This window comes from Pongo pygmaeus, chromosome 9, assembly GCF_028885625.2.
Source record: "Pongo pygmaeus isolate AG05252 chromosome 9, NHGRI_mPonPyg2-v2.0_pri, whole genome shotgun sequence".
NCBI classification, from domain to species: Eukaryota; Metazoa; Chordata; class Mammalia; order Primates; family Hominidae; genus Pongo; species Pongo pygmaeus.
This window is the reverse complement of record NC_072382.2, coordinates 63,784,762-63,811,897: the sequence shown is the minus strand read 5'-3', so window position 1 is coordinate 63,811,897 and position 27,136 is coordinate 63,784,762. Positions and strand designations below refer to the sequence as shown.

Sequence of the window (27,136 nt, the reverse complement as noted above, 5' to 3'; positions counted from 1 at the left end):
CATTTTCATGTGGGCTTGGTCTGGCACCTCTGAGGGCAGCATCCATTTCATTTATTTCTTCTCAGTGAAAGAGCCTGGGCAAGGCTTTGATTTTGTGTGGGAGTCTGTTAATTAACCTGGGAGATTTTATTACCACGGGGCATCTGGAAGGACTTACCTAACCAGCAAATTGGATTTGAATGGGAGGAGGAGCGAAGAAGCCTCACCTCAGGTGTATTCCTTCAACAAAGAAAGCTGTTTTCAAGGCTGGGGAAGGGGAGGGATGAGGCTTATGGTAGCCCCAGCCCCTCCCTTTCTCTCACCTTTCTCTCACCTGGTTTTTTATTTAATTCACTCAACAGGAACGCTTCCTTCTGCGCAGAACTAGCCCCTTCCTTCAAGTCACACTCTTTTAGTTTGTTCTTATTACCTCTTTTTTTAACCCCAGCACATGCATATTCTTAAACTATGAGTGCAGGTTACACCAGAATTGCCACATCACAGTAATCAACCCATGAGTCCCAGGAGCTCCCATCATTCCACACGAAGGTGCCCCGTTTGTTTGAAAGCTTTTGTCTGCTGATCAAATATTTGAAAGGATTTATTTTTCCATTGAGCATCAACAACAAATATACATAACTGCAGATGAGAGCTCCTGTTTTACCAGCACTAATGTGGGGAGTGAAGAGCTGCAAGCAACAGCCACCTCTGATGGCACTTTGCAAGTTTTTCCTTGGGGCTCAGCTAACATCCTCATGCTCACAGAGCTGCAGACTCTCAGCCATTGCTGCAACTCACCATCTCTGAGCCTTCAAGGTACACTTTGTAATTTCATGCTCACTCCCTCTCCCAGTTCACTTAGAAATAAAAGAAAGCAAAACCAAACATCACAGCACCCTTCCCCCAGCCCCTCTGCCCCTGATAATGGTAACAGCTACTGCGAACTCAGCTCTTCTCACCTACCAGGTGAACTAGGCCAGGAAACTCACTCCCCAGAAGTCTGTCACCTCTCTGATTTCGTCTGACTCACTAGAGTGCTCGTGGAATCTCTTTGGGGACCATCTCTTTGGACTGCCCTCTGCTGACCAGATGTCCAGCCCCTTGCACAGCTCTTTGGCCAATACTCCTTCAAGTATACCCTTTAGTGTTTCCAGCAGACAACATCTGGCCTTGGTGATTTGGTTCCATTTCATTGTTAGATATAATACTTCTAACCTTCCTCCCTAAGAGGAAACATCCAACGTATGAATAGCTATAATATCTCCCCCCAAGAAAGATGGAAGCAGGGTCTCTCACTCCTCCAGATCACACTGGCCTAGGAAAGAATTGGGGAGAGGAAAATCAAGACCATGGGTATAATCTCAGTGGCCTGGGACATGGACCACACACCAGTATAATCACTGGGGCCCCAGGTATTCCCCCTTGCCTGGCTGAGTCTGCAGTGGCTCACACCTACTGCTTTCTGCCCTTAAAAGCATTGCTGTGCTCTTGTTTACCTGTGTGTTATTCATTCCTCTGTTAGATTACCTAAGGAGGAACTACTGATTTTAGGCCTTCACTTCTGCAGCTGGCCCTCAGCTATCATGCTGAGGTGAGAAAATCTCTCCACCACTGTCTGTAGTTCATTATTACCCATGAAGGGTAGGTGAGCAGGTCATCTGTCTCAAAGAACTTTGGACTCATTCCCCCATGGCTGAATCAGAGGCGATTTGAGTGGCATCATCCTATGTGGTCCTCAAAAACAGCCCTGCCCTCAGTCTACCATGTTACCAACTAAGGCTGAGGTTGTCCAACTTCCTCCTGTCCTGTGACTTCCCTGCCCACCAAGAGAATTCCTATTCTCCCACTCCATCCCTGCCACCTGGACAGCCTTCAGACAGTTCTACCTGGACAGTTCTACCAGACAGGTAGAACTCCTGGAGGACATGCTCACCGGCAGGCTGACCTTCAAAGGCCACCACTAATATTCCAGAGTTCCCAAGGGGGACATGCAATGAGGCTTGTCCCTTAAGACCCCCACTCCACAGGCATTTCATTTCTCATGCATTCCTTTCATCCTAAGAGCACATCTTGCTTGCAGTGATCAAAGAGATCCCCAAGAGGCTCTGGCTGGCTTCTCTCTTCCCCCTCTTGCTTTGCTGCAGTCAAATAACTCTGATTATTGGTTGGGATCCAGAGCTTTTGTAAAACCCTCATCTTGATCTGCAGGGGATGCCATTTTGTCCCTTAGATGGTATGTGTTCCATGTCCCAGGCCACTGAGATGACACCAAGTTCTTGATTTTCCTGTCCCCAGTCCTTTCTGAGGTCAATGTGATCTGGAAGAGTGAGTGTCTCCTAGGGCTGCTGTCACAAAGTACAGCAGGTTTAAAACAGCAGAAATTTATTATCTCCCAGTCCTGGAGGCTAGAAATTCAAAGTTAAGGTGTCTGCTGAGCCATGTTCCCTCTGAGACTCTAGGGGAGGATTCTTTGTCGCCTCCTCCACCTTCTGGAAGTCCCAGGCTTCCCTTGGCATGTGGCTGCATCACTCCAATGGCCATCTTCTTCCTGTATCTTTGCATCACATTCCCTCTGTGCATGTCTGTGTCCAAATTTTCCTCTTCCCATAAAGATACAAGTCTCATTGGATTAGGTGCCCACCATATTCCAGTATGACCTAAATACAATTTTTAGCAGCTAATTACATTGGCAATGACCCTACTTCCAGGATCCCATTCTGAAGTACTGGGTGTTAGAGCTTCAACGTATCCTTTTTAGGGGACAAAATTCAACCCATAACAGATGGCCTTCACACTTAGGAAGAATATCTTTTCCTAGTGAAAGCCACTTTGGGCTTGAATTTTGCCTTAATTTGCTTTGGTATGATGGGTTTACCTCTATCCTGGGTTTTTAAGCTATTCAATAAAAAGCAACCCAGTAAAATAAGTAGATAACAGAATACAAAAGAAAAGCTTCCTTCTGTATGACAGATATAGATCACATGTAATTTATGAAATCTGAATGGAGCACCTAGACTCCAATTTTCTTTCCATTATCTTGGTACTTATAGTTACTATTTTATTATTCCTTTAATGGTTACCCTAGAGATTACAACATGATCCTTGATTTATCAGAGTCCAATAGAAATTGCTACTTTTACTTCTTCCCAGACAATGCCTGGCTCTTAAAACACTTAACTCCATTTATTCACTTCCCGATTTGAATGCTTCTGCTTTTGTGTATTTTATTTTGATTTATATTTTTAAATCCTGTATTATTTATGTTGTTTTGTATAGTGAATAGGCTTTTATGCTTACCCATGTACTTACCCTCACTTGGGATGATTTTCCTTCTGCCATTCACTTCAGTATTTCCTCTTGTTTGGATCAACTATTAATAATTTTTCTCATGGTGGATAAGCTTTTTGATGTGCTGCTGGATTCGATTTGCTAGTACTATTAGTCTCTCAGTTATTGGCTACATGTGATCTCTAGCCCATAATTTAAATTCTGGGTTTTGAATTACTTGTCTATAAAATGGTGGTGATGATAATATCATGTATGAGTCTCAAATGACATACTAATAGCTTGGCTGGGCCCAATGGCTCATGCCTGTAATCCCAGCATTTTGGGAGGCCAAGGCAGGCAGATCACGAAGTCAGGAGTTTGAGACCAGCCTGACCAACATGGTGAAACCCTGTGTCTACTAAAAATACAAAAATTAGCCAGGCTTGGTGGCATGTGCCTGTAATCCCACCTACTCAGGAGGCTGAAGCAGGAGAATCGCTTGAACCTGGGAGGCAGAGGTTACAGTGAGCCAAGATCATGCCACTGCACTCCAGCCTGGGCAACAGAATGAGACTCAGTCTAAAAAAAAAAGAAGAAAAAAGGGTGATTTTAAGATGGCCAAATAAGAACAGCTCCGGTCTGCAGCTCCTAGCGAGATCGACACAGAAGACAGGTGATTCTTGCATTTCAAGCTGAGGTATCTGGTTCCTCTCATTGGGACTGGTTGGACAGTGGGTGCAGCCCGTGGAGGGGGAGCTGAAGCAGGGCAGGGCGTTGCCTCACCCGGGAAGCGCAAGGGGTCAGGGGATTTCCCTTTCCTAGCCAAGGGAAGCCATGACAGACTGTACCTGGAGAAATGGTACACTCTTGACCAAATACTGTGCTTTCTCCACAGTCTTAGCAACTGGCAGACCAGGAGATACCCTCCCATGCCTGGCTCAGTGGGTCCCACGCCCACGGAGCCTTGCTCACTGCTAGCACAGCAGTCTGAGATCCACCTGCGATGCTGCAGATTGGCGGAGGGAGGGGCGTCTGCCATTGCTGAGGCTTGAGTAGCTCACAGTGTAAACAAAGAGGCCAGGAAGCACGAATTGGGTGGAGCCCACTGCAGCTTAGCAAGGCCTACTGTCTCTGTAGATTCCACCTCTGGAGGCAGGGCATAGTAGAACAAAAGGCAGCAGACAGCTTCTGCAGACTTAAACATCCCTGTCTGACAGCTCTGAAGAGAGCAGTGGTTCTCTCAGCATGGTGTTCGAGCTTCGAGAACGGACAGACTGCCTCCTCAAGTGGGTTCCTGACCCCCGTGTAGCCTGACTGGGAAACATCTCCCATTAGGGGCCAACAGACACCTCAAACAGGCGGGTGCCCCTCTGGGACGAAGCTTCCAGAGGAAGGATCAGGTAGCAATACTTGCTGTTCTGCAGCTTCCGCTGGTGATACCCAGGTGAACAGTGTCTGGAGTGGACCTCCAGCAAACTCCAACAGACATGCAGCTGAGGGGTCTGACTGTTAGAAAGAAAACTAACAAACAGAAAGGAATAGCATCAATATCAACAAAAAGGACATCCACACCAAAACCCCATCTGTAGATCACCAACATCAAAGATCAAAAACCACAAAGATGGGGAGAAGCCAGAGCAGAAAAGCTGAGAATTCCAAAAAACAGAGTGCCTCTTCTCCAAAGCATCGCAGCTCCTCACCAGCAACAGAACAAAACTGGACGGAGAATGAGTTTGATGAGTTGACAGAAGTAGGCCTCAGAAGGTCGGTAATAACAAACTTCTCTGAGCTAAAGGAGCATATTCAAAACCATCGCAAGGAAGCTAAAAACTTTGAAAAAAGGTTAGACAAATGACTAACTAGAGTAAACAGTGTAGAGAAGAACTTAAATGACCTGATGGAGCTGAAAACCACGGCACAAGAACTTCATGACGCATGCACAAGCTTCGATAGCCAGTTCGATCAAGTGGAAGAAAGGATATCAGTGATTGAAGAACAAATTAATTAAATAAAGCAAAAAGACAAGATTAGAGAGAAAAGAGTGAAAAGAAACGAACAAAGCCTCCAAGAAATATGGGACTATGTGAATAGACCAAATATACGTTTGATTGGTGTACCGAAAAGTGATGGGGAGAATGGAACCAAGTTAGAAAACATTCTTCAGGATATTATCCAGGAGAACTTCCCTAACCTAGCAAGGCAGGCCAACATTCAAATTCAGGAAATACAGAGAACACCACAAAGATACTCCTCGAGAAGAGTAACCCCAAGACACATAATTGTCAGATTCACCAAGGTTGAATTGAAGGAAAAAATGTTAAGGGCAGCCAGAGAGAAAGGTCAGGTTACCCACAAAGGGAGGCCCATCAGACTAACAGCTGATCTCTCTGCAGAAACTCTACAAGCCAGAAGAGAGTGGGGGCCAATATTCAACATTCTGAAAGAAAAGAATTTTCAACCCAGAATCTCATATCCAGCCAAACTAAGCTTCGTAAGTGAAGGAGAAATAAAACCCTTTACAGACAAGCAAATGCTGAGAGATTTTGTAACCACCAGGCCTGCCTTATAAGAGCTCCTGAAGGAAACACTAAACATGCAAAGAAACAATCGGTACCAGCCACTGCAAAAACATCCCAAATGGTAAAGACCATTGACACTACAAAGAAACTGCATCAATTAATGGGCAAAACAACCAGCTAACATCATAATGACAGGATCAAATTCAAACATAACAATATTAATCTTACATGTAAGTGGGCTAAGTGCCCCAATTAAAAGACAGACTGCCAAACTGGATAAAGAGTCAAGACCCATCAGTGTGCTATATTCAGGAGACCCATCTCACATGTAAAGACTCACATAGACTCAAAATAAAGGGATGGAGGAAGATCTACCAAGCAAATGGAAAGCAAAAAAAAAAAAAAAAAAAAAAAAAAACAGCAGGGGTTGCAATCTTAGTCTCTGATAAAACAGACTTTAAGCCAACGGAGATCAAAAGAGACAAAGAAGGCCATTACATAATGGTAAAGGGATCAATTCACCAAGAAGAGCTAACTATCCTAAATATATATGCACCCAATACAGGAACACCCAGATTCATAAAGCAAGTCCTTAGACACGTAAAAATAGACTTAGACCCCCACAGAATAACAATGGGAGACTTTAACACCCCACTGTCAATATTAGAGAGATCAATGAGACAGAAGGTTAACAAGGATATCCAGGACTTGAACTCAGCTCTGGACTAAGCAGACCTAATAGACATCTACAGAGCTCTCCACCCCAAGTCAACAGAATATACATTCTTCTCAGCACCACATCACACTTATTCTAAAATTGACCACATAATTGGTAGTAAAACACTCCTCAGCAAATGTAAAAGAACAGAAGTCACAACAAACTGTCTCTCAGACCACAGTGCAATCAAATTAGAACTCTGGATTAAGAAATTCACTCAAAACTGCACAACTACATGGAAACTGAGCAACCTGCTCCTGACTACTGGGTGAATAACAAAATGAAGGCAGAAATAAAGATGTTCTTTGAAACCAACGAGAACAAAGACACAACATACCAGAAACTCTGGGACACATTTAAAGCACTGTGTAGAGGGAAATTTATACCACTAAGTGCCCACAAAAGAAAGCAGGAAACATCTAAAATTGACACCCTAACATCACAATTAAAAGAACTACAGAAGCAAGAGCAAACAAATTCAAAAGCTAGCAGAAGGCAAGAAATAACTAAGATCAGAGCAGAACTAAAGGCGATAGAGACACACAAAAACTTTCAAAAAATCAATGAATCCTGGAGCTGGTTTTTTGAAAAGATCAACAAAATAGACTAAAATAGAGAGACTAATAAAGAAGAAAAGGCAGAAGAATCAAATAGACACAATAAAAAATGATAAAGGGGATGTCACCACCAATCCCACAGAAATACAAACTACCATCAGGGAATACTATAAATAACTCTATGCAAATAAACTAGAAAATCTAGAAAAAATGGATAAATTCCTGGACACATACAACCTCCCAAGACTAAACCAGGAAGAAGTTGAATCTCTGAATAGACCAATAACTGGTTCTGAAATTGAGGCAATAATTAATAGCCTACCAATGAAAAAAAGTCCAGGACCAGACAGATTCACAGCCGAATTCTATCAGAGGTACAAAGAGGAGCTGGTACCATTCCTTCTGAAACTATTTCAATCAATAGAAAAAGAGGGAATCCTCTCTAACTCATTTTATGAGGCTAGCCTGGTAGAGACACACCAAAAAAAGAGAATTTTAGGTCAATATCCCTGATAAACATCGATGTGATAATCCTCAATAAAATACTGGCAAACCGAATCCAGGAGCACATCAAAAAGCTTATCCACCATGATCAAGTCAGCTTCATCCCTGGGATGCAAGGCTGGTTCAACGTATGCAAATCAATAAACGTAATCCATCACATAAACAGAACCAATGACAAAAACCACATGATTATCTCAATAGATGCAGAAAAGGCCTTTGACAAAATTCAACAGCCTTTCATGCTAAAATCTCTCAATAAACTAGGTATTAATGGAACATATCTCAAAAAAATAAGAGCTACTTTTGACAAACCCGCAGCCAATATCATACTCAATGGTAAAAACTGGAAGCATTCCCTTTGAAAACTGGCACAAGACAAGGATGCCCTCTCTCACCACTCCTATTCAACATAGTGTTGGAATTTCTGGTCAGGGCAATCAGGCAAGAGAAAGAAATAAAGGGTATTCAATTGGGAAAAGAGGAAGTCAAATTGTCCCTTTTTGCAGATGACATGATTGTATATTTAGAAAACCCCATCATCTCAGCCCCAAATCTCCTTAAGCTGATAAGCAACTTTAGCAGTCTCAGGATACAAAATCAATGTGCAAAAATCACAAGCATTCCTATACACCAATAATAGAGAAACAGAGCTCCAAATCATGAGTGAACTCCCATTCACAATTGCTACAAAGAGAATAAAATACCTAGGAATTCAACTTAAAAGGGATGTGAAGGACCTCTTCAAGGAGAACTACAAACCACTGCTCAACGAAATAAAAGAGAACACAAACAAATGGAAGAACATTCCATGCTCATGGATAGGAAGAATCAATATTGTGAAAATGGCCATACTGCCCAAAGTAATTTATAGATTCAATGCTATCCGCATCAAGCTACCACTGACTTTCTTCACAGAATTGGAAAAAACTACTTTAAAGTTCATATGGGACCAAAAAAGAGCCCACATAGCCCAGATAATCCTAAGCAAAAAGAAAAAAGCTAGAGGCATCACACTACCTGACTTCAAACTATACTACAAGGCTACAGTAACCAAAACATCATGGTACTGGTACCAAAACAGATATACAGACCAATGGAACAGAAAAGAGGCCTCAGAAATAACACCACACATCTACAACCATCTGATCTTTGACAAACCTGGCAAAAACAAACAATGAGGAAAGGATTCCCTATTTAATAAATGGTGCTGGGATAACTGGCTAGCCATATGTAGAAAGCTGAAACTGGATCCCTTCCTTACACCATATACAAAAATTAACTCAAGATGGATTAAAGACTTAAATGTAAGACCTAACAGCATAAAAACCCTAGGATAAAACCTAGGCAGTACCATTCAGGACATAGGCATGGGCAAAGACTTCATGACTAAAACACCAAAAGCAATGGCAACAAAAGCCAAAATAGACATATGGGATCTAATTAAACTAAAGAGCTTCTGCACAGCAAAATAAACTATCATCAGAGTGAACAGGCAACCTACAGAATAGGAGAGAATCTTTGCAATCTACCCATCTGACAAAGGGCTAATATACAGAATCTACAAAGAACTTAAATAAATTTACAAGAAAAAAACAATCCCATTAAAAAGTGGGCAAAGGATATGAACAGACACTTCTCAAAAGAAGACGTTTATGCAGCCAACAAACATATGGAAAAAATGCTCATCATCACTGGTCATCAGAGAAATGCAAATCAAAACCACAATGAGATACTATCTCACGCCAGTTAGAATGGCCATCATTAAAAAGTCAGGAATCAACAGATGCTGGAGAGGATGTGGAGAAATAGGAACACTTTTACACTGTTGGTGGGAGTATAAATTAGTTCAACCACTGTGGAGGACAGTGTGGTGATTCCTCAAGGATCTAGAGCTAGAAATACCATTTGACCCAGCTATCCCATTACTGGGTATATACCCAAAGGATTATAAATCATGCTACTATAAAGACACATGCACACGTATGTTTATTGTGGCACTATTCACAATAGCCAAGACTTGGAACCAACCCAAATGCCCATCAATGATAGACTGGATTAAGAAAATGTGGCACATATACACCATGGAATACTATGCAGCCATAAAAAGGATGAGTTCCTGTCCTTTGAAGGGACTTTGATGAAGCTGGAAACCATCATTCTAAGGAAACTATCACAAGGACAGAAAACCAAACACCACATGTTCTCACTCATAGGTGGGAGTTGAACAATGAGACACATGGACACAGGGCGGGGAACATCACACACTGGGGCCTGTTGGGGGATGGGGGGCTAGGGGAGGGATAGGATTAGGAGAAATACCTAATGTAAATGATGAGTTGATGGATGCAGCAAACCAACGTGGCACATGTATACCTGTGTAACAAACCTGCACATTGTGCTCATGTACCCTAGAACTTAAAGTATAATTAAAAAAAAGAAAAAAAAAGAGAGATACTGATAGCCAGTATTTATTAATTTATCATCTGCTAGGCACTGAGCTGAGTTGCTTATTTATTCTCACTCTCTTGGTCCTCTCAACAACCTCATGAGGAATCACTCATTTTATGATAAAAGTGAGGCAACAGCAAGGTTAAGTAACTTGCACAGGATTATACAGCTTTGGCTGCAGAATGGTGATTTGAACCCATATGCTTCACCACTACGTGATCCTTTCTTGTACATCACACAGCCTGCCTGTTGGCATTCTTGAAGGAAGATGACAGGACCGGGGTAGGAAAGCTGCTGGGTGGCTGAGAGTAGCGACAAGTTTATCTAGAAATGTAATTGCCTAAGAAAAGGCTGGGGACAGAACTGGCCTTGTTTGGGAACTGTGAAGTTTTGAGTGACATGGGCCACCCAGGAATTTGGAGGAGACTAGACATAAAAGAAACCCTACAGGGCATATAGTCCCATGGCTTCATTTTAAAAAATTAATCATGTTTGTGATAAATTCATAATTTTTTTTTGAGACAGGGTCTGGCTCTGTTGCCCAGCCTGGAGTGCAATGGCGCAATCTCGGCTCACTGCAGCCTTTGCCTCCTTGGCTCAAGCCATCCTTACACCTCAGCCTCCTGAGTAGCTGGGACTACAGGCGCATGTCATCATACCTGGCTAGTTTTTGTATTTTTTGTAGAGACAGGTTTTTGCCATGTTGTCCAGGCTGGCCTTGAATTCCAAACTCAAGCAATCCACCCGGCTCAGCCTCCCAAAGTGCTGGGATTACAGGCATGAGCCACCATGCCCAGCTGTAGATTTTTATTGAAGTACAAAATACATACAGAAAATCTGCTGAAAGTACTATGTGTATGTCTCATTGATTTTTAAAAGTGAATATATCCATGTAACCAGTATCCAGATCAGGAAACAGAACATTAGCAGCTTCAGTGGTTTCCCTCATGCCGCCCACTCCATTCTAGTCACTACACCATCCAAGGCTAATCAATATCCTGACTTCTAACATTATAGAGTAGTTTTGCCTGTTTGTGAACTTTATATGAATACAATTATACTGTATGTGGTCTTTTGTGTCTGATTTCCTTTGCTCAACATTATATTGTAAGATCCATTCCTGCTGCTGCTTGTAGTTGCAAATTGTTCACTCTCATTGCTGTGGTTATCACAATCAATTCAACTGTTAACAGGCAGTTGAATGGTGCTGCTGTGAACTTTCTAGAGCCTATATCTGTGTGTATGCATGTACTCATTTTTGTTGGGTATAACCTATAATTGAAGTTGTTGATCATAAGGTATGTATGATGGTTGGCTTTAGTAGGTACTGCCTTGGCTTCATTTTATAGATGATGGGAAAAATAAATGCAGAAAGGGAAGAGATTTATCCAAGATCACCTGGCTGCTAAGCTAAGATTGGAACCTGAGTTTATTCTCTTCCAGTGCATTTGTCTAGGCCCCAATTTCAAGAAGAGGCAGCCTAGAGATTCAGCAGAGTCTTACATATCACACATTTAATTGATGATCTGTCCTTAGAATCAAACCCCTTGGGTAAGATGAAAACAATGACCGAGCATGAGAGGGGGTGCTGTTCAGTGGGGACATAATTGTAAATACCAATTTAGAGTGGAGGGAGCTGGTACAAGGTCTTCTCATCCTATCAAAGAATAGCATGCAGCATGTCTCTAAGTAAGATTTAGATTCAGCCTACTTCAGTGCCAGGCCCTGTAGATGGTGCTTTCCCATAGATTATCTCATTTACTCTTCTAAACAAAAACCAGATCAATTCACATTCTTAAGGATTCTAAAAGCATTATATCAAATGAGAGTAGATGAACTCTGTAAGTAAACAAGAGCAAGGTAGAACAGTGCTTCTCAAACAATCTGCTAAAGGACCAATTCATCATAGAGCAATATTTTTGTAAATAAAATAAAAATAAAAAATTACTAGAAAAATAGAATGAAAAGATATTCAAAATATAAGCTTCTGATTTTTATTATTAGATTAAACAGACATAAAGTGTTGTTAAATTGCTATAAAAGTTTCTAAAAACTCTCAATTTCTACATTTATGTCATTGGCTAATTGTTGGGAACAGGCCCCCCAAAATCTGGCCATAAACTGGCCCCAAAACTGGCCATAAACAAAATCTCTGCAGCACTGTGACATGTTCATGATGGCCATAACGCCCACACTGGAAGGTTGTGGGTTTACCGGAATGAGGGCAAGGAACACCTGGCCCGCCCAGGGTGGAAAACCACTTAAAGCCATTCTTAAACCACAAACAATAGCATGAGCGATCTGTGCCTGAAGGACATGCTTCTGCTGCAGATAACTAGCCCAACCCATCCCTTTATTTCGGCCCATCCCTTCATTTCCCATAAGGGATACTATTAGTTAATCTAATATCTATAGAAACAATGCTAATGACTGGCTGGCTCGCTGTTAATAAATACGCGGGTAAATCTGTTTGAGGCTTTCAGCTCTGAAGACTGTGAGACCCCTGATTTCCCACTTCACACCTCTATATTTCTGTGTGTGTGTCTTTAATTCCTCTAGCGCTGCTGGGTTAGGGTCTCCCCAACCAAGCTGGTCTTGGCAGCTAATAATGGTATCCAGATCAATACTGGTTTGCAGACTACACTGTGAGTAGCACTGATTTATAATTCACCACCCATTCCCACTGGCCTTTCCAGAAAGATTGATAATGATCTTACCAGTAGAAATGCCTGAATAACAAGGTATCGGCATAATATTGAGACCCTGGGAACCATTCCCACCAATGCAGGTTACTGTATACATTAACAGGACTTTATCGTTCCCTTGTCTGTCTTCCAAAAATTTCTTGCCCAGGAAGATAAAAAGCTATGAATAACTTTCTTGTTCTTTTCAAGAACTCCCCACCAAATCTCATTGAAATGAACATAAACCCATTAGACGTTTCAATAGATAGCATTAAATTTATTTATTCTCCAAGACTCTTGGAAAGCTTTACCTTGGGTCTACCAGTCCTTATCTATTATATCATGATCCTTAGTCAAACTTAATCAAGCATCATCCCACTGGAAGGCCTGTCTTCATCAAGATTCCAAAACCTTATAAATATCCCTTCCCCTACTCCAAGATGCTACTGAGACTCTGCCAAGGCAGGGCTCTCCTTATCATGGTGTACAAAAAATTCAGCTTTGCCTTCTTCCACAGCTTATTTTGCTGATATTTTCTGGGAGCTAGCATTCAACAATCAAGACTTTACTCCTCCTTTTAGCCTTGCTCAGTGGTTTTCCAAGTTTAATGAACATAACAATTACTGAGGAGTATTATATATGCAAAAGCATGCATGGGCAATTGAAGGAATCTCCATGGGTAATTTTGATTATGCCACATTTAGCACTAAGCCTTGCATACAGATATTAGCAATTTTTGAAAGAATAAAGAACCACAGACCGTTAGAGCTGAAAGTAGCCCTAAATGGCAAGACATCAGGGTGTGAATCAGCTATTAATACATCGAAATCACCTGATGTAGTCTGTTTAAAAAACACCTATCCCTTGGTTTCACCTGAGATCTACTGAATCAGAATTTCTGGAGATGGGGCCTGTGAATGCAACAAACTTCTAAGGGACTGTGATGCACGATTGAGTTTGAGAACCACTGTTCTGTACCAACCATTTCATTTTGTAGATGAGGAAATGGAGACTCAGAAAAGGGAGTAAACCTTTCCAAGATCACACTGCTATTGAGCTACGTGTCTCTTAATTCTCTGACAAGAGCTCCCGGGGCTGGAGATAACACTTTTGGAGATGTCCTATATTTGATATCCTGAACAAAAATGATTAATGATGTAATCAAAACACACTTATATTTTGGCTTCTCACCATCCCTTTAAGATTTATTGTCTAGGAGGAGTTGTAGTAATCTTCCCAGGCTAGAGGACATCATGACTTTTCTGCTGTTAGGTAAGAGGCACCAGCTAAAGTAGAATTTTCAAAAAAAAGGTAAAATTATTACTCTCAAGAAAAGATAAAATGAACCTATACGGTGTTGAGAATCTGTTGACTATCTTGTTTGTTAAATTTTAGTTCTACTCAGAAACTGTTGCTTGTCAGTTTATTTTGTCTAAGGAAAGGTGGATGGGTTAATAAAAGGCTGAGTAACATCTCCTGGGAAGAAGCACAGCTGGCCCTGGCAGGAAGTGCAAGTGGGGTCTGGGAAAAGATTCAAGGTCCAAGCAGCTACTCCCCACGGTTTCCATTACTCAGACCACGTGGCTTCTTGAGCACACTTCTTTGCTCCATTCTTTGGTTTCCCTACTCCTCAGCATGCACGTGGCTAGTTTTGACTGCGAATTATCATCAGCCACGAGCACAACTTCTGACAATAGTCTCTCCAGCTTAGTGCAGTCTTAATTGGGGCTAGCTGATCGGCTGCTCTTCAGTAAAGCAGTAGCGCCCTTTGGATTAGGTGTTCACCCAGGTTCAATCAGCTGTAGCCTAGAGGGAAGGGGCCACAAGGAGGAAACACAGTTGCCAAGGTGCTGTGAGTCTGTGTGTGAGAGAGAGAGAGAGACAGACAGAGGGACAAAGAGCCCGAGTGAGAACTTGAGATGGGCAAGCTCAATAACACGTGCCTTTTAATCATTTCCAGTATGAGTCCTTCAAACACTGTGCTTTGTGTGACTCCCCTGTTATCTCAAATGAGTCTGGTTGTCACTCTCTTGCTTTTATTTAGGCAGGATAAATTTTGCGGGAGGTCCTGTAGGAGCTCATGGTTGTGATTTTCCCATTCATGTTTCCACCACCATGTGGGATCTTCCTTTGTATAAGCTGCTAGAAACACGGATGTCTCACAAGAATAAGAAGCCTCGGCTTTACCCTTGTGCACTCAAAGCTTCTCAGTCTTGGATGGGAGTAGAGACGAGGAGGTTGACGGTCATGGATAGGTTCAGGAGTGATTGGTTCTGCCCACATTGGTGGGGCCTGGACACATTTTGGTTCACTGCAATAATTTCTTCCAGGAGCTGCAGTCTTGCGGGCGCAAGACGTGGGCCTGATAACCCCACAGGCAGTAGTGCTGGGGAAGAGCGAGCTCACCAGCCGCCGGCTGGAAGACCCTGGGAGAGTAGCAGGGTTGGGTTGGTTCTCAGTTCTGTTTTGCGCCAGGCTGTGTGGTGGGTGCAGAGCCTGGGTAAATGAAGCTTTCCGGCTCGACCGCTCCCAACCTGGGCACACACGGTCTCCTGTCCTGCAAGGGGCAGTTTTGGGGCATCCTCCCTGGTTGGGGCAACCCAGGGGCGCAGGGCGCGGCCCCGGGAGCGCAGCTCCTTCCAGGGCAGAGGGCGGCGCGAGGGAGGGAGCGAGGGAGGGAGCGAGGGAAGGGAAAGGCGAGCGTGAGCTGCCTCAAATGCTTGGAATAATTCCGCTTCCGTTTGGAAAGCCGCAGCCTCAGTCCCGCCGCCGCCCGCTGCGTCCGCCCAGCGCCAGCTCCGCGTCCCGACCGGCCCGCGGCAGCCTGCGCCGCGCCATGGCCACCTCCCCGCAGAAGTCGCCTTCTGTCCCCAAGTCTCCCACTCCCAAATCGCCGCCGTCCCGCAAGAAAGATGATTCCTTCTTGGGGAAACTTGGAGGGACCCTGGCCCGGAGGAAGAAAGCCAAGGAGGGTGAGTGCGGCCAGGCCGGCCGGGCGGGTGGTAGGAGCTGGGGGTGCCGTAGGGGCCGAGGGGCCGCGGCGCTGGGGCCGGGTGGGAGCGCGCCGCGGGTGCCCGGCGCGATGGGGCGCGCGGCGATGCGTGCGCGCGCTTCCCGGGTACGTCGGGCAGGAGCGACGCGCGCCGCACACTGAGCCAGGGGCTCGCGGGCCATCCAGGCCACCCCGCCCGCTCGCGGTCGCCCGGGCGCTGCCCTCCTGGGCCGGGGACCAGGCCAACGCCCCCGCCGGGCCGTGGGCGGGCGCCGCTTGGCGGCCGGAGGCGGCGGGACCGGAGCCCAGGCGGGGCCCCAGCCCGCAGGCAGCGCGATCCAGTAGGCCCTGCCCCGCCCTCTGCGCCCGAAGGCTGGCATTTCCCAAGTTTCCGCTGCAACTTTCCTGGGCGCCGTCACTCTTAATCGTTGCCTTCATTGGTCCTTAAAATCAGGTCGTTTCCTGGACCTGCTGACGTCCTCTGGCAGCGGCGTCGTGGCTTTGGCCTCCTCGGATCTTTTGTCCATCCCGAGGGCCGAGAAGGGCTCTGTTAATGGAGTAGGTGGACATCGAGTGTTTGTTGAATGAATGAGCGAAAAACTGGCAAACCTAGCGTGCCCTCGGTGTAATACACAATAAACTCCCACCAAAGGAGAAAACCTGCGTGAGACACAGATTTCTGGGCCTGCTGTGAACTCAGGCATTCAGGGCTTTTGTAAAAACCTTTGTTTTTTTCCCCACCAGAGTGAATTGAGGCGACCTTATTCTTTTTTTTTTTTTTTTTTCAGGGTAGTTTGCATGTAGAATATTTTTTTCCCCGTGGACAGATTTTGCGTCCTGGTTTTTGGTTTGAAAACTGAGGTGGCAGTTCTCAAGAAGCACTGTGGTGATTGGTGTGTAGATGTTGCTGAGTTAAAAATTTTTGTTTTAAACATTTTTTAATTGATGCATGATGTACATAGTTTTGGGGCACATGTGATAATTTAATACATTCATATAATTTGTAAAGATCAAATTGCACAGGAAAGGGGTCCCAATCCAGACCCCAAGAGAGGGTTCTTGGATCTCACGCAAGAAAGAATTCAGGGTGAGTCCACACAGTAAAGTGAAAGCAAGTTTATTAAGAAAGTAGAGGAATAAAAGAATGGCCACTCCATAGACAGAGCAGCCTGGGGCTGCTGGTTGCCCATTTTTATGGTTATTTCTTGATGGTATGCTAAACAAGGGGTGGATTATTCATGTCTCCTCTTTTTAGACCATATAGGGTAACTTCCGGACATTGCCATGGCATGTGTAAACTGTCCTGGCGCTGGTGGGAGTGTATCAGTGAGGACGACCAGAGGTCACTCTTGTCGCCATTTTGGTTTTGGTGGGTTTTAGCTGACTTCTTTACTGTGACCTGTTTTATCAGCAAGGTCTTTATGACCTGTATCTTGTGTCCACATCCTATCTCATCCTGTAAGTTAGAAGGCCTTAACCTTCTGGAAATGCAGCCCAGTAGGTCTCACTCAGATTTGTTTTACCTGGCCCCATTCAAGATGGAGTTGCTCTGGTTCACATGCCTCTGACAAAATCAGTGTACTTGGGATATCCATCACGTTAAGTATTTGTCTTTTCTCTATGCTAAACCATTGGAATTCTAGATATTTTGAAATATACAAGAGGTTATTGTAAAATATAGTTACTTTACCAATCTAGCACTAGGTCTTCTTATATCAAATGGTATATTTGTAACCATTAATCAACTTCTCTTCCTCCCTAAAAAATGTTTTTAATAGATTGCTCCGTGAATTGGAAATAATCTTTTGAAAGCTGTGATGCTGTGTGCAATGTTTCATGTTTGTAAGTCATCTTAAAGTAAAAAAACATCTTCAGCGTTGAGGATTATCAGACTTGATGAAGAACTAGACTTCTGTTCCCTAGATTGAAACGAGAAGCAGCAAAAACATAACGAAAGTTTCCCCACATTGGTTATTTTGGTAACCCATTGAATAGTGTACAGTTGGTGGCAAATCATGAAACCCTGGCTTGGAAAGCTCTTTTCTAGACCATGTTTCTAACTTCTTCCTTACAGCATTCCTGACATAGTCTCATCCAGTTTAAGATGGGACAACTGAGAAATATTGAAGCTCATGACCTACCAGGATAACCATCTTTACCTACTCTGTAGAAAGGTTTATTTTATATTTAGCCCAAAATTTATCTCTCTGTACCTATCACTGTTGGAGCCAGAGAATGAGTCTGGGGTGGCCTTTTATTAATACCTTGCTGAAGTAGGCTATCCTGCTTTCTAGAGTCTTCTCTCCACCAGGCCCAACATCCTCTATTCCTCACAGACATAATTTTAAGGACTTTTGCATCCTGTCTCTTTAGTTTCAGTCAGGGTCCCTGCAGGAAAAAGAAGGCCAATTTAGTTGAGATTTTGAAAATAATTTAGTGAAAGGGCTATTGACAGAGCTGTGGGCAGGGTTAAGGGAACTAAGAAGGGATGCTGAGGTCCCTAGGGGCTAGCAACAGGGGGAAGCTCTTAATCACTCCGAGGCCTGAGGGACAAGGGAAGCAAATTGGAACCTATTACAAGCTGGGGTTACGGACGAGGAGCTGCTGGACTGGAACTATAGTCATAGAGGGATGCAGCTACTGTCAGAAATATGCAGACAGAGCAAGGAGAGAGTGGCACAAGAAATGCACATTCTGCATGTTCTCAGTCTTCTTGCCCTTGCATCACCTACTGGTGCTGAGCCCAGTGGGAAGTCATCAGAGAAAGGGATCTGCAATAGATAGGGGCAGCGTCCATAGGGCACAGAGCAGTGCAGAGAATAGATCACAGTGGGGATGGTGGAAATGGAGAATACCTAGCAGATCAACCTGTTACCAGACCCGCTCAAAGTGAGCTCTCCAGAAGTCACCATAGTACAGTTGTAGTGCAAGCCAGCCACCCCATATTAGGACTGTCACCTCCCTTATTCTAGCACAGACACAATGTTCTTTTAATGCAGCTAAGGTTGCTTCTAACTATTCTGCCAGCCACGTCGCACTGTGATCTCTCATTGAGCTTGCTATCAGCTTACTCAAAGACATTTTTATATTTGTTGCTCCTAAATCACAGCCTTCTCTATCTTGGATTTACTCAGTTGGGTTTTTGAAACCAAGTGCAAGATCTTATTTTCATCCCTGTTATATTTCACTGTAAAGTTCTGATTCCATCATTCAGTCTGTCAACTAATCCAGGGGCTGTAAATGGGTGAATGGAAGAACACAGAGCCTCTTCTGAAGGGCCAGCCACCACCCAGCTCCAGCTGCTTGCTGCGGCATATGGTATTTCTGCAAGCCCAGGCAAAGAAGGCAGTGGGTTGGTCTGAAATGACTGTCCTCAGTGAGTATGTGCTGGATCTCAATGATCAGTGCTGAAGTGATGGTTAGTAGGTGTGGGGCCCCGTTAACCATCACTTCAGTAATAATAAGGCCAGGCCTTGCTGTGCATCCTGGATAAGCTCACAGCTTTGTGCTCTGTAGAATCTGCCTTCTTCCACTTTCTCTCTGGTGTTCTTGAACCTCTCATTCTTCATTCCTCAAGATTACTGCCATCAGTCTGTCCACAGATTATCTCAGTGCTTTGGTATAGCATTCTTCGAGGCCCAAGGACTCCCATTCATTCATTTGGTACCTGCTATGCCCCACTGTAGGACAGAACAAATGGAAAGATATAATACTTGTTAGAATACAGTTGACCCTTGAACTATGTGGGGGTTATGGACATTGACCCCCTGTACAGTCAAAAATCTGTGTATAGTTTTTAACTCCCCCCAAACTTAACTGCTAATAGCCTACCGTTGACCAGAAGCCTTACGATAATAGTGAATCAACACATATTTTGTATTATATGCTGTATTCTTACAATAAAGAAACTGGAGAAAAGAAGATGTTACTAAGAAAATCATAGGAAGAGAAAATACATTTGCAAAACCGTGCTGCATTTATCGATACTGTAAGTTTACGTCGTCTGACTGAAATGGTGGGTAACCGCAGCTGCACACCTCAACCTATGGTACATATCAGGCAATTCAACTTTTCTTATAATGTCATGACTTTTCTCTGATACTTGGGAGTACTTCTAGCATCTCTAGTGGCACTTCGTTAGAGTCCCATGGTGTTAGTCAAGGTTTATGGTATTTCACTAAACATGAAAAATATGCGAGAACCTCAAGAGATCACTTTTAACTGCTATACACAGTTTACTGGAGACATGAACTGTTCACGTGGAGATGATTAGCATCACACGGTGTTTTAAGCAGATACTTGCAACACTTGAGCTTACCACAATAGCAATAGGAGGTAGCTGTGAAATTATTACAGTAGTACAGTATGTACTACAGTTCATTTTGTGCAGTGAGGATTTAATCTTTACATCTACATTTCTCTCAGCTGCAAATGGCATCACGCACAGTTTTTGTGTATATGTGTACATTTTGACATTTCGATAAGTTTTAACTTTTTATAACAGATTTGTTTATATTTTATGGTAGTAAATGAGAAGGCAGACAAGTATCGATGTATATTTTATGCATTCGTGGCATGAGTAACTTTCTTATTTTTTTTTTTATATTTCTAGGCTACATGGTTCATCTCAAGGTTTTTCTAATTGTCACAGATCTCCAAAAATATTTTCACGTATAGTTATTGAAAAAATTTGCGTATAAATGGACCTTCGCAGTTCAAACCTGTGTTGTTCAAGGATCAACTAATTATTTCATGTAAAAAATGTCCTCCTAAGGAAACCTACATCATAGAATGACTATGAGTCTCATAAGAATGCACTCAACTAGTCATCACTCCTGTGTTTTCGTAAGAAAAAACAGTGTTAGAGTCCAAGAGAGAACAGGGGTTAAAAGCATCGTCTTTAGGATTAGACACATTTCAATTTGATTTCTGGTTCAACCCCTTATTTATTCTGTGACCTAAGACAAGTTACTTAACCCCTGTAAGCCTCTGTGTCTTCATCTATAAAATGAGAATAAGAATTCCTTCTTTACATGGAAGTTGTGAGGTTTAAATGAGATCGAGAATGTAAAATGGATTGCATGGCACAAGTAATGGTAGCTATTAAAATTGACAACTCAATTTTCATTGGTCTTTGAAATTTGAAATAGTCTTTTTATTATGGGCTGCACTGGCTTTTTCAGGTTCTGTAAATAGCCTAGTAGCCCATGACTATATGGAGCCTGTGGGACACTATTTTGTCCCTTTAGGAGTTAAGGGATCTTTCTTTGCAAGTGAGATCCTCCCTTTTCCCAAGATGACATATTTCAGCACTTTATCTGGGCCCCTTCTTATGAGTTGTAGCTTAAGTGGCTTTTGTTTTTCTCTGTTGATCTTTTTCTTCTTCTTTTGGGTTTTCAATTCCATTTCTGTTGGACATGGCCCTCCTGTGTGGATTCTTTCACTACCCTTTCAGAGTCTACTTGCCAGAGGGCCACTTTTCAACTTTCTTTCTCTGAAACTGTCCTCAAGACGTGCTCTTTCAAGGAACACCAACTTGTACCTCTCTGCTGAAGGCACCCGAATTAGCCAGCAGCACTGGTCATTCCTGTCGTTTACCCACTCATTTAAGTTTTTATCCCCCAGAGTTTTACATTTTGATCAGGACCTGAAGTATCCAATGAAGGCTTTAATTTCGTAATTCTTCTAATAATACTAGTTCTTACCACTTGATTCTCTGGCTGCCCAGTGTTGCTGGAGAAAAATCCACAAACCTTGCAACAAATTTATGGTTTCTAGAGTGAGAGTGAGTAGAACCCTTAGCACTGCAGAGCTACCCTTTTTTTTCTAATCAGGGTGCATTCTCATTTTTCCAAAGTACATCTTTTTTTGTAGAGACACAGTCTTGTTATGTTGCCCTGGTGAGTCTCAAACTCCTGGGCATATCTAACTTTTTCTTAATTTTTTTTGATATTTCTAGATCACAAAATTCATCTGCAATTTTTTCAAATTGTTGCAATTTTCAAAAAAGTTTCTAATACATTTATTTTAAAAATTTGCATATAAGTGGACTCTTGAAATTCAAACCTGCATTGTTCAAGGGGCACGCCTTGAACAATGGCACCCATGTTGTTGTCCATAGCCCCTAAAACCCTTCCCTGGATCTTGAAATAGAAAATTGAGACCAGCTATGAGCTCCTTCAAGTTCCCTTTCTACCATATCCGGCCAGTCCCACCCATATGTGCAACTGTCTTTTTGTGCTCCCCACCTGCCCTAGTCCCTTCCAAGAAGGTCCCTTCTCTCCATGCTCCATTTCTTTCAGCTTCCTCCCAGACTTGGCATAGCCAGATATGCTATTTCTCATATCCCATCTTTTTTTGCCACTCTGTCACCCTGACGTTCTGTAAATATGCTTGAGTCTTTCCTATTTGGAGAAAATCTCCTGATACTGGTTTCCTCTTTAGCTACTCACTAGATGCCTGGAAAGAGTTATCTCTACCTGCTTGTCTTTTCTTATCTCCCAGTCACTTTCTGATCCATTATTCCCATTCTTTCAGCAACTATTTATTGAGTGCCTAACATGTACCATGCACTGTACTAGGTGCTAGAAAGGAAAACAAAACAAAAACTCCTGCCTTCCTGGAGCTTACATTGTAACAGGGGAGACAGGTAATAAACAAGATAAATTGGTAACGTATGTATTTTGTTTGAGTGGTAGTAAGTGCTAGAGAGCAGAATAAAGCAAGAAAAAGAGAAATGGAGGGTTGTGGTCTGAGGATGGTTGTCAGTATGAAGTAAGATGGCTAGATAAGACCTCACTAAGAAGGGTAGGTTTGAGTCCCAATCTGAAGGAGGTGAGGGAGAGAACCATATGTATACCTTGGAAAATAACATTACAGATGGAAGGAATGACAGATGCAAAGACCTTGAGGCAGGTGTGGACCTGGTACATTATTGAGGACCAAGAAGGAGGTTGATGTGACTGGAGAAGAGAGTGAGCGTGATTGTGGAACGGGGGTTGGTCCCGGGCCTAACAAGAGAAAGGGCAGAGGCAGGTTTTGTAGGGCCCTGGAAGCCGTTGTAAAACTTGGGCCTTTACTCAGAGTTAGATGGGAAGGCTTGGGAAGACTTTGTGCAGAGGAATGGCGTGATCTCACTTCTGTTTTAACTGATGGTGCTAAAACACCATCACTCAGATAGTGTTAAGTGACTGAAGCAGGCAGAGATGAAGCAGGGAGATGAGGCAAAAGGTTTCTAGAATGAGGCTGGGCATGGTGGCTCATGCCTGTAATCCCAGCACTTTGGGAGGCCAAGTGGGTGGATTGCTTGAGCTCAGGAGTTCAAGCAAAAGGGCTCTCACCATAGTGTGTGACAAGCAGCTGCAATGCAACATGACCAGTGCTAGCACAGAATATAGACAAGGCACTGTGGGATCACAGAGGAGGAAGCATCTCACTCTTCCTGGGGGCACTGTGGAAGGCTTCATGCAAAAGGGGACTTCTGAGTTGGGTCTTTATGAATGAATAGAAGTTGGTTGTATAGGAAAGGGAAAAGGTCTTTCCAGAATATGGAACAGCATGTAAAGGCATAAACATGTGAAAGAAAATGACATGTTTGGGGGATAAAGAGTGGTTTCCCATGGTAAAAATGGAGATTTATTGGAAGGGAAATAGAGGAGACAGCAAAAAGGTAAGGGAAGGAGTAGCTGTGAAGGCCTTGGATGGCATGCTAAGAAGTTTGTCCTGGGCAAACTTCAAGACCAGCCTGGGCAACATGGCAAAACCCCATCTCTACAAAAAAATTAGCCATGGGTGGTGGTGCACACCTGTAGTCCCAGCTACTCAGGAGGCTGACATGGGAGGATCGCTTGAGCCCAGGAGTTTGGGACTGCAGTGAGCCATGATCACACCACTGCACTCCAGTCTATGTGACAGAGCAAGACCCTGTCTCAATAAATAATAAATAAATAAAGGCTACTAGAATGACCCAGTTGAGAGATGGTAGTGGTCAGGAACAGGGTGGTAGCAAGGGAAGGAGTGAGGGTCAAATTCTGGATATATTTTTAAAATACAGCAGATCTTGATGAAAGATCGGATGGCAGCTAAGAGTAGAATTAAGATGACCCCAAAGGTTTTGGTCTGGGCAACTAGAAAGATGAACTGATTTTAACTGAGTCAGAGAATCCTGCAGGAGGTCAGCAACTTTTTCTGAAAGGGCCAAATAGTAACTATCTAAGGCTTTATGAGACCTATGACCTGGTTTGCACTATTCAATTCTGCCTTTGCTGCCAGAGACAATAGGTCAATGAACAAGTGTGGCTGTGTTCCCATATAATTTTAGTTATGGTCACTGAAATTTGAATTTCCCATGATTTTCATGTGTTACGAAAGATGCTTCTTTTGTTTCTTCTCAGCTATTGAAGGAAGCATGTACATGTACATGAGAATGTAAAAACCATTCTTAGCACTCGGGCTGTACAAAATAGATGGCAGCCTGCACATGACCCAAGAGCAGTAGTTTGCTGCCCCATCCTCCATTTTATTCCCCATGTCTAATCATCTTATATGAAATCCTGCTGAGTCTACCATCACTAAATATCTAAATATCACTGCTTTAATTCAGCCTTCACAAGTGCTCTGGATTGTTTGTTCATTTTCAAAATTTTTACTCTTATTTTCCACCTGAAATACTGTGTTATCCACCCAGCTAGGCTTCCTATCATGGGTCCATTTTTGTTCAACCCATTCTTCATCCTTTTGCCACTACATTGTTTTTTAAAGCACAAAGATAACTTCTCTCCAGGACAAACTTCTTAGCATGCCGTCCAAGGCCTTCACAGCTACTCCTTCCCTTACCTTTTTGCTGTCTCCTCTATTTCCCTTCCAATAAATCTCCATTTTTACCATGGGAAACCACTCTTTATCCCCCAAACATGTCATTTTCTTTCACATGTTTATACCTTTACATGCTGTTCCATATTCTGGAAAGACCTTTTCCCTTTCCTATACAACCAACTTCTATTCATTCATAAAGACCCAACTCAGAAGTCCCCTTCTGCATGAAGCCTTCCACAGTGCCCTCAGGAAGAGTGAGATACTTCCTCCTGTGTGATCCCACAGTGCCTTGTCTATACTCTGTGCTAGCACTGGTCATGTTGCATTGCAGCTGCTTGTCACACACTATGGTGAGAGCCCTCTTGCCTACCATAATATCATCAAACACATAGTTATTAGAATTTCTGTGGAATGAATTTCCCCATATTTACCCTGATGAAAATAGCCCACTGTTAACTGGCCATGTAATCTTAGATCTCTTCCCCTTTTGGTGTTATTTGCTCATTTCTAACATTAGAAGATTAGACTAAATAACCTCTTAGGCCCCTGCTGCACTGGTATTCTATGATTTCTGAGCTCTTATTTCACCCGGCTTCTCTCAAATTCAGTTTTATTGTCTGTGTAGGGTGGTCTGGGAATTACATCATCACAAAGACCTCTTTCTTTCCTCTACTAATGAAGGCACCTCTGTGTCGGGAGGAGGAGATAGGTACCAGGATAAGTGGGCCCCGGCCCAAGGACACCTCCATATTAGGAATCAGCCTTCTTGTCTCATGGAATATCTCTATTTGGTTAACAAGCACAGTTCATAATTATGTTCCAGCCATTAGTCCAGGAGAAGAGATGAAATCCTCATGTAAACATTTGTAAGCATCTAAAATCTCCACTCACTGTCATGGAACAAAGAACAACATTTGAGGAAAGTCCTACAATCATTTCAAAAATAAAATACTTTTAAAAAGTAGATGTAAACACATTCTGTTAGGTTTTCAATAGGTTGTACAGCCTGAAATCAGTAGGAAATCCAATGAGGGCTTTGTCCGAGGACCAGAGCACCAGCACAAGGAGACCTCCTCCTGCATAGGCCCTCGGCAGCATCCTTTCTTTTTTGTTTTTTCTGCAGATGCCATGAGGGGAGCCGTTGTTGGATCTTTGGTGCCTAGCCTACTACCTAGTACTTAACCAATGCTCCCTAAAATGCTTCTTAACTAACTGTGTGAATTGTCATTGGGCATCTTATTCCCATAGAGGGAGTACCCAGGTTACCCCAAACTCTGCTTTAACCTTGGATGACTCTTCTGATCCCCAGATTCTATCCAGGTCTCTATTTTTGAGTGAGTGTGTGTGTGTGTGTGTGTGTGTGTGTGTGTGTAGCTTATGAAAATGCCTCATCCCTACCCCTAGGAATCTCTTTTCCTTTTGCGAGAAGACATTGTCAGTTAATCCTGTTATTTGACAAAGGCCTGTGAGACCAGAGGGTCCTAGAGTCCATGGGCATTGATTTCCCAGTGGCAGCAGTGAGCCTGGAGGAGGCCCATCGGTTGGGGGGGTTGGGGTTGGGGCGGGTGCAGGGGGTGACCAGATGGAATGTGAAGGCCAGTTGACTTCTTTGTTTTCATCCAGAAAAGCTTGCTTTTCAGAAATGGCATGGTACATATTTATATGAAGGAGGACTAAGGTAAAAGAGCCCAATAGCAAGATTTAGGAGAGGTAAGAGACTTACAGGCCAAAACTCTGTAGGAGAGATTCAGAGTTCCCTTAATTCCCCAAAGTCTGTCTCATTCTCCCTCCCCTACTTATTCCATCCCCTCTTGCCCATCTCAGCTTCATTTCCTCACTAAAGTGCAAAGTGAAGGCAACTGAAAATCAGCCAGATGCAGAGCCACTATCATTCCTCCTCAACAAGAGTCTCCTCACTTCAGCCCTCCCCCAAAAGACAGAACTCACCAAGAGGAGAAGATGGCTGGAGGGCACACCTTTGGTGAGCTTTGCCTAGCCTCAGTTAATTGCAGCTGCTTAATTTTTGTTCAGGCCTGGGACAAATGTTAGCTTGATGTGTGGATCACTATAGGACTTACCTATAATCTGGTTCTACTAGCATTTAATAAGTGATAATTCTGTTTGCTTGGAACAGGCCAGCCTGCCAAAGCCTTAGTGAACCGACACGTGACCAGTGTCACTGTCTTTGCTTCAAACCAGCTTTAGGGCAATGAGAGGCCATGGATGGAAGAGGCAGTGTGCACTTTTATCAGCTTAAACAGAAACATTCTTAATGACTGCACACTCTCTTGGGGGAAAGAAGAATGAACCAAATCACTTACCATCTGATTTTTTTTAATAAAAGTTTTTCCTTCCCCATTGTAAAATTAGCCCATGCTTATGGGATTTATGGAAAAATAGATAAAACCGTTGTGCAAAGTTCCAGCTCGCAAAGGCAATTGCTATTAGTGTTTTGCTTCATTTCTTTGTATTCTTCTTTTTTATAATTTTTTTCTTTTTTAGTATTGTGAGTATACTATGTATGTTGTAAAGGTAAGTTTTTTTTATCTTTTTCATTTATTATAATGTAAATATTTTTGTGTTATAAATCTTATTAAACACAATTTTATAGGCACATAATACTCCATTGAGTTATTATCTTGTTGTTTACTTTG

The 27,136-nt window shown here is 43.0% G+C and overlaps 1 protein-coding gene across 1 annotated transcript in view; it reads left to right on the top strand.

Moving 5' to 3' along the window:
* Positions 1-14,871: 14,871 nt before the first annotated feature.
* Positions 14,872-27,136, top strand: part of PARVA (parvin alpha) — a 154,541-nt gene continuing 142,276 nt past the window's right edge. The window contains exon 1 of the mRNA XM_054439175.2: positions 14,872-15,648. Coding sequence (XP_054295150.1) covers positions 15,393-15,648 — 256 coding nt within the window. The 5' untranslated portion in view covers positions 14,872-15,392. The remainder of the gene's footprint in view (positions 15,649-27,136) is intronic.